General features: G+C 33.0%; 2 protein-coding genes across 2 annotated transcripts; one reads left to right on the top strand and one right to left on the bottom strand.

The window, feature by feature from the left end:
• The first annotated feature begins 310 nt into the window (after positions 1 to 310).
• LOC131628648 (uncharacterized) lies at positions 311 to 3,722 on the top strand. The gene is made up of 8 exons (XM_058899475.1): positions 311 to 457; positions 1,081 to 1,199; positions 1,326 to 1,447; positions 1,594 to 1,646; positions 2,362 to 2,425; positions 2,713 to 2,755; positions 2,875 to 2,922; positions 3,262 to 3,722. Exons 2-8 carry the CDS (start codon positions 1,113 to 1,115, stop codon positions 3,556 to 3,558), a joined length of 714 nt encoding a protein of 237 aa, XP_058755458.1. The 5' UTR covers positions 311 to 457; positions 1,081 to 1,112; the 3' UTR covers positions 3,559 to 3,722.
• A 528-nt stretch (positions 3,723 to 4,250) lies between these two features.
• LOC131628688 (uncharacterized) lies at positions 4,251 to 7,238 on the bottom strand. The gene is made up of 6 exons (XM_058899517.1): positions 7,102 to 7,238; positions 6,229 to 6,610; positions 5,953 to 6,149; positions 5,181 to 5,325; positions 4,771 to 4,924; positions 4,251 to 4,651 (listed from the first exon to the last, which is right to left on the bottom strand). Exons 1-6 carry the CDS (start codon positions 7,128 to 7,130, stop codon positions 4,611 to 4,613), a joined length of 948 nt encoding a protein of 315 aa, XP_058755500.1. The 5' UTR covers positions 7,131 to 7,238; the 3' UTR covers positions 4,251 to 4,610.
• Between the last annotated feature and the right edge of the window lie 606 nt (positions 7,239 to 7,844).

Here is a 7,844-nt window from a genome sequence, read left to right as displayed (position 1 = left end):
TCCATGCGCAACTAGGGTTTTTGATTTGGGGGGAAATGGAAATGTAACAATCTCTGAACACAATCTCCTTATGTTTCAAATATTTCCAAACTGGCAATAAGATTAAAAATTATCTCCATGTCATACATGCCATGTCATTCACTGTTAATGAAATTTAACAGCCAGGATGAAATTTGCTAACATCTGATGTTTTAGGGACTAAAGTTTGAAGAAAATTTTAATATGGACTATTTTTGCAGGGTGACTAATTTATAGGGACTAGAAACTTAATTAACCCTAAATTAAATTAACTTTATTTTTAAAAAAAATACCTTCTAGAAAGGGGAAAACCCCAACCAAAGGAAAATCTAGTGTCACACACTCAAGCCGATTCGCCGTCATTCAGCTCCGCCAAAATCAGCAGCACTGCTGCATCTTTCTCGATCTCTCTCCCTCTTCCTTTCGCTTCCTGTGTGAGGTAAGCCACATAGACTCTCTTTCTTTTTTTAATTCCTACTCATTTCTGAATTCTTGTTATCGTAACTATTTTTATTTTTTATGGTCTATGGACAGTTATAGATTCCATTATTGTTTGTGTTTTTGTTAATTTTATTGGTAAAAATTTCATTTATAGGGTTTTGGTTGAATCCAAAATTTTGGGTATTGCATGGGGAGTGCATATTTTTCACGTGCAACTGATTGTTCTGCTTCACTTGTTTGTTTCTCTTGATTGATGTGTCTAGAGCTAGTTATTCTTCTGGTATATGCTTTGATTTTGCAAACAAGGTGTTTGTTGAAATGTCAGTGAGTTTGGTTGTGTTGGTTTTGAGCTGAACATGTTTCTAATGATATTGACATACTTGCATATATATTATTTGTTGAGAATTCATGATTTCATATGAGTAGGTTTGCCTTTAAGGTGTTTCAAGGATTGATTTAGTATGCATGTCGATGTGTATGTAATATGTGCTTGATTTTAGCTGTGGAGGTTTATGCTTTTTCAAAAGTGATTTTAAAAATTGAGAGGTTAGTAACTGCGATACCAAATTATGGGGATTGATGCTATAAAAGTTAGATAATAATTCACATTCATTGATCCAGAGTCGTAGATACGTGGAAGGGAATCGGCGAAGATGAGCACCGGAAAGAAAACTGGTCCCCCCAAACATCAGAACAAGATTGCTTGGAAACCTAATGCTGGTGTCAAGATCAATGAAACTGTATCTAACTCTTTCTTTTTCTTATTCTTCTTCTTCCGAAGTTACTCTTTTTTTTTTTCATTCTAATATAATGTTTTAAATATGTATACACACATATTTATATATAATAACTCACCTACAATACAGGAAGTTGGAGGACGATTTAGACCTTTATCTGAGATAACTGGAGTGTGCCCTCGCTGTAAGGAACAAATTGATTGGAAACGGCGTTATGGAAAGTACAAGCCTCTTCATGAACCTGCTAAATGGTACTATATTGTTTTTTTTTCTTCTTCTTTTTGTTATATTTACATTAATAAACTCAATTTTTTCTATTATTTATATTTTTTTGGCATTTTGTTGATTCATTGATTAGTTAATTAAGTTGTCTTTTTTGTTGTTTGGTTTCTTGCAGTCAAAGATGTTCAAAGCGCGCTGTTCGTCAAGCTTACCATAATTTATGTTTTGGTTAGTGATATTATTTATTTACACTTAATTTGTTTAATTTTTCTTATTAGTTTGGGGCTTTGCTTAATTGTTATTTGCTAAATTATTAGTTGAGTATGGAAAATAGATTGAATTTTTAAGAGTGTGGAGTTGGAAAGAAAGAAGGGTATGAATTCAATTAGTTGGAGTTTGTGAGTTTTATGTGTTTGTGAAAAGTGCTTTTGGGAAATATCTGCAGAATTAGTTTACATTTGATTTAGCTTTTGCACAACTCAAATCGCTTCCAAATGCAATTTTGACTGATTTACAGAAGCTAAAAACTGTTGCTTCCACTTAGGTATGAGTTTGACCTTCAAACCGCTGTGGAAACAAACAGCCTATTAGTATTAGTGTGATATGAAAGAAAATAATTGATTTTTGGAAATGTGGAGGTGGAAAGAGAAATAAGGCGTGAGTTCAATTAGTTGGAGCTTGTGAATGTGTGAAAAGTGATTCAAGGAGATACATAAAAAACAGAATGTAAACCGAAAGATTTGGAACAATAAAAGCAATGGTGTTGTAAGATGGTGAAATATGATTGGACCTCTAGGCAAATTTTGTTTAGGGTTGAAGGTATGTGAGTGAGTAGTTATTAAACTCAAGAGTGTTTAGCCTAGATGAAATTAGTAAAAAACTGAAAGTTGAATTTCCTTTGTGATTATGTGTTCTTTACTGACTGGCTTTTATGTTAATGTAGCTTGTGCTAAGGAACATCGTGTTTGCGCAAAATGTTGTTGCCGTGTGGAGCGTATAGTTGGAAGGTTGTCTTTCACGTTGTTTTTTTGTTGGTATAAACTGGGTATTCTCTGCGCGCAACTGCAGAGACCTTCACATTTTATTTTTAATAATCACTGTTCTTTCACATTTGATGAAAGATTCACCAATTCAGTTTGTTTGTAAGATTATGTTTTATTCTGCAAAATAATGAACAAGAGCTAGCATTTCCTGACCCAAACACTCGACAAAGGAAATGATAAATCATTTTTGATATGGTATGAAACTTTTGAAAAGATGAATCTTGGTTGATATGAATTTTTGTTTCTTGTAGGGACTCTACAGAAGTTGAGGCTGAGCAAAAGATGCTTGAGGAGGTTTCTTTTTGTTTCCCACCCACTTTTTCCACTTCTTTTCGTTGCCTTTCTTTTGAATGTAAGACTTGTTCATCTCTGCATAGTAGAAACTCGAAATAATACTGATATTTTGGTTGCAGGCCATTAAGAACGCTAGCGAGAGAGAAAGGAGATCCCTATTGCGTGCTGTAAGATACTAATATCAACGCAATTTGTTTCTTTACAGCATATCCAGTCTCTCTTCTCTCCTAACTTTTTCAATCTAATCATGACAAATCTTGAAATAAAACATGACTATTGATTTGTTACTTGAAAATCATTCCACCCAACTTGATATGAATAACTGTAGTGCCCTTTCAACTGTTGTTGATGCCTATACATGGCATCACATCATTTGCTTTTGAGTTTATATGATATTCTAAGGGTAGGCCAAAAAGGCAATACATATATTGTTCATACCATGTTTGCCATAATGTTCTGTACGCTAAACATGTGTTTCTGATCATTCTTTCTACTTTTACTATCAGATGAACAACAAAGGCAAATCTAAGAGTTCAAAAGAAACTCTGGCAGATACAAATGATAACAAAGTAGGACAATTATTTCCAAATTCATCCCTGGAAGATTATGCCAAAAAGAATGGAGTCGTCGGGAAACATGATGATGGTAAAATTTGTGATAGCAAAGATGATAATAATGATGAAAGTGAGGAGGAAGTTAATGATGATGAAGATGATAATGATAGTGCGAATGAAGATGGTGACGAGGATGACACTGACAAAGATGAGAACATTCATGATCAAATGAATGCCAAGAAGGAATGATCAAGGATATTTGAGTATGTCATTATTGACAGTGACTGATGAAAACGTTGCCAAGGAATGATTAAGGATATTTGAGTATGTCATTTTTGCAGAAATTACATTGTAGGAATACCGATTTCTTTGTAGTTTGTGTTTCCCATATTTATTACTAGATTTTGGGTGAATTTGGTTTGTATGGAATACAAATTTTGAATTTTATTATTATTGTGTCAATCAAAAAGTAACAAAAATAGATATGAGCATCTTCCTTGAGTTACAATGAAAAGATTTGTATGAAAGTATGCTATACGTCCAAGTGTTTTTAACTTTTGAAATCTAATAATATATCAATATTGTTGTTTTTCAACTCAATCAAACACTAATTGATTCCTAATTTTTTCTTCTTCTGAGCATGACTATGGTTTTTTTCAAAGTGTGAAATCCACATTGCCTTTCAGGCTTAATTCACTTTGCCATTGTTCAATCAAATCAAATTATTATTTATAACTTTTTTTACTATTATTTTATAATTTAAGAAATCAACTCCCTATTTTGGCATTCTTTTCACATGCTGCTCTTCTAACAAATTGTTTTTTGTACATGTAATATTTATAAAATAAATTATAGATACTATAAAACCCAGTATAGATCACAATATCTCCTACTTAGCAAAATTATTTTTCCCTGTATCATTAAAAAAACTCACATTCGTCTATTTGGTTACAGATAAGAAATTAGAGGGAAAGTAGAACCAAAAACAAACATGTGTAACTTTTTTTTATATACGTATGTATAGTCTCATTCCTTCCACTGTACATTATCCATATCAATGTTAGAAAAGAATACACCTAATCCAATGTAATTGTCTAAAAAAAAAATGAAAATAATATTTTCCTATAGTAGGAAAATTTCCATATCTATCAATCCAATGAGTATTTCCTGAAAAATCAGTTATAATGGCTGCCTGCTTAAATTTAAGCAGCAGATTCTATCAGCTAATCCATGTTTACTATCCCACAAAAGGAACTCAATTAATCACTTTTTGGGACCATATCAGTTGAAAGATTTCCAGATTACTGACCAGCTGCTTCTTTATCTTTTACGCATAGGCGCTCTGAGTGAATGACAATGAAATACTGTTAAAAATGAGCTACAAATATTTACAGATAAAATCATAATAAGCAAACAAGTTTATGAACAGACAGTATCTAATCAGAGAACAAGAGTTCTTACTCAGATATTCATAAGCCAATACCATTGAAGTTCCCCATGCTGATGTGCTGAACAATCTTGGACAAAATCCTCTATATACACCTTTCCAACCATCCTCACTGATCAATTCCTTAACAACTTGTTTAATAGAGATTTTCTTTCCATGTCCTACCACCTGCGGCGCAAGCCATTTAGTCAGAAAAAAAATCAGGAATCGGTTGATGCGCTAAAATAAATATCTAAGGCACTACATGTTTTGCTGTCTTTGCATTCATGATAATCTAAGGCTACAGAGAAAATAGGTATCAAATAAATCATTTTTCAGAATGAAGAAAAGGCGCAAAACAGATAACATGGCACTTGGATTCAACGATTACATTGTCATCACTAATTGCAAGAGATAGAAACATTGTCAACAAGGCAATGAATACCTGTAGCCGTGTCTTGATTGTATCCAGAGGAGTTGTAATGCACGATGCAGTAGCACCAGCAATGACACCCCCTCCTGCCTGAACTAAAATAATCTTTGGCATACTAGGAGTAGCTTCCTCTGATTTGACATCATCTTCCAAGAATCTGTCAAAGCAACCGGGGCAGATGATTATTTTCCTCAATATTGATGGTTTGCCTAATTCTGCTGAAATAAAATCTTTGTATGCATGTGGTGAAGTGAAATTTTATTGCTCTGTTAATGATAAAATCAACCATTTAAAAAGATTCAACTCAGGGAAAACTGGTTCAAGCTCTTGATAAGTTTTCTCTTTTTTTCCCCCAACTTTCCTCAGTTCAACACAGATACAAATTCATGAATGAATTTCAAAACAGTATAACTATATCCTTTGAGGATGAATAATAATACATAACATGATCTGGTCAGGCTAAACTTCAAAACCTGTATCAGATTTTTGGCTGTTTTGGAACTATGCTATAATGAGATTTACATATATCATTCATAATACAATTTACATATAACCTGAATATCATTATCATGCAAATTACTTGATAAACCATAGTGGTTAATGGAGTACAAAGTTATACATGCTCTGTCAATATACAAATGCTACTAATGGTATGATAACCTAAGTGTCTAAATTTAGGTAACAGGTAAAAGAAAATTATGCCAGGTTACAGGTATTGTTTTCCTAATCATTTGATAATTGATAAAACACATAAAACTAAAGAAAAAGGTAATACAAAAGTGACCTCCATAAGAAGCGTTGACTCGACCCGTAAGTTGCCCACCATACAGCGCTAGATGGTGAATAAGTCATAACAGATAGAGTAAACCCTCTGTATAGTCCCCTGAAGCCCTCGGACCTTATTAACTTTCGAGCAACATCCAAACCACCGCTATACTGGGCATGGCCCGAGTACCCTTGCACCATCAACTTTTGGCTAATCTGAAGGTAATAAGCAATTAAGAATCAGTGAATGCTATAACATTTTGATAAGGAAGAAGATGAGAGAAGAGAATAGTACCACATCAATTGGAGTATACACAGCTTGTGACACAATTGACGATGTCATGCCTGCAATGCCATTCGCTATGGCAGCCTGACTAGTTTCAGATAGTTCAAACGGTTTAACCATCTTGAAGGAAGCTTCCTTAATGGTCTCTAAGAAAGTGAGAAATACCATTCTGGCAGGTATTGTTCCAGTAATGACCGTCGCAAACCCTTTATACAAACCACGGACGCCGTCTTTCTTAAGCAATCCTTTGACAACAGAAGATGCAGTTCTCTCTGCAGTATCCTTTGTAGCAACCTGCATCCTAGTCTTCACAACAGAGATAGGGTAGAGTAACACAGTAATACCAGAAAATAGTCCAGCCCCCCCTGCATAGAATTTCATTACATCTAGCCTACAGAAACAAACAACCAAACTCAATAAGGATAAGAAGCTTCACCAATTTCTAGCTTTCATACAAGATTTGAACATAAAAGAATACATAACGAAAAGCCGAATTGAACACCGAACCATAAATACATTCGGGGACATCGTTCGACTAGTTTAAACTACTCGAGCCGAGACGAAAACACAATCGAATTTTTCCGCCATAATTACAGTTGCACATAATGACCATTCAACCAAGAATCTTGAATAAATCTTGAAAAAAAATACATCTTAATGACCAAAAAAATCAAAACTTTATTCATTACTACTACATTTTCAGCTCATAAGCATCATAAAGCAGTGATTGATTGTTACTACTAATTACTACTTTTTTTGCTTCCGTTTCTTTGACACGTAGAAAATCTTTAATCATCTAACAGTTGATGAAAATTGGATAGAAAGATTGAAAGAAAGAAAGAAAAGAAAAATTGGAAATGAAGAAAGGAAGAAGCAAAATACCTATTCCAGCTAATCTCAGGAGCAGCCATTGGAGAAGAGAGAGAGAGTTGAGATTTTTAGCAGAAAACGGTTTATGAAATTCTTGTTACACTAAGAAGAGTGAAAGAGAAAATTTTGAAGAATAAGAAGAAATGAGAAAAAAGCACTTATTTATACGGAAGAATGTGAAGAAAGGAGAAGCGATTAATGATTGGTTTATTTTGGAGCCAAAATAAGCTCTTTTATAGGGTCTCAAATAATACTTTATTTTACATTTTTATATATTTTTTCATAATATTAAAATTTTTTGTGTTATTAATTTTAACTAATTTCCTAGTACACAAAAAGTATATGTACAAAATGAAATGAGGTAAGTAATTTGTTTATTAAGTTTTAGATTTTAACTAACTTTCTATGAGCTCATAACCGTCTTGAACTAAACTAACTAACTTGAGTTATGTAACTATGAGATAGAATGTTTGCATAATATTTGTATAGTGAATTCCTATATATGATCTTGCTATCCCTAAGCTTATAACATATTTTAATGATCCTAGAGACTTTATTTTGAAAGGCTATTTCATAATGGTTTTTATTCCTATGAACTTCTATAGTCGATCGATGACATTCAATCATTATATCATTTTTAGTGAATTTTACATTACATTTTATTGTTTTTTTTATAAATAGTTCGTGCTTTTTTTAGAGTTTTAACTAGAATTTAAAGTATTAGGAAAAAGTTCCATTCAATTCAAAATCACTCT

The sequence above is a fragment of the Vicia villosa genome, unplaced genomic scaffold (assembly GCF_029867415.1).
Source record: "Vicia villosa cultivar HV-30 ecotype Madison, WI unplaced genomic scaffold, Vvil1.0 ctg.000470F_1_1, whole genome shotgun sequence".
In the NCBI taxonomy this organism is placed as follows: Eukaryota; Viridiplantae; Streptophyta; class Magnoliopsida; order Fabales; family Fabaceae; genus Vicia; species Vicia villosa.
This window is presented reverse-complemented; position numbering and strand designations above follow the sequence as displayed.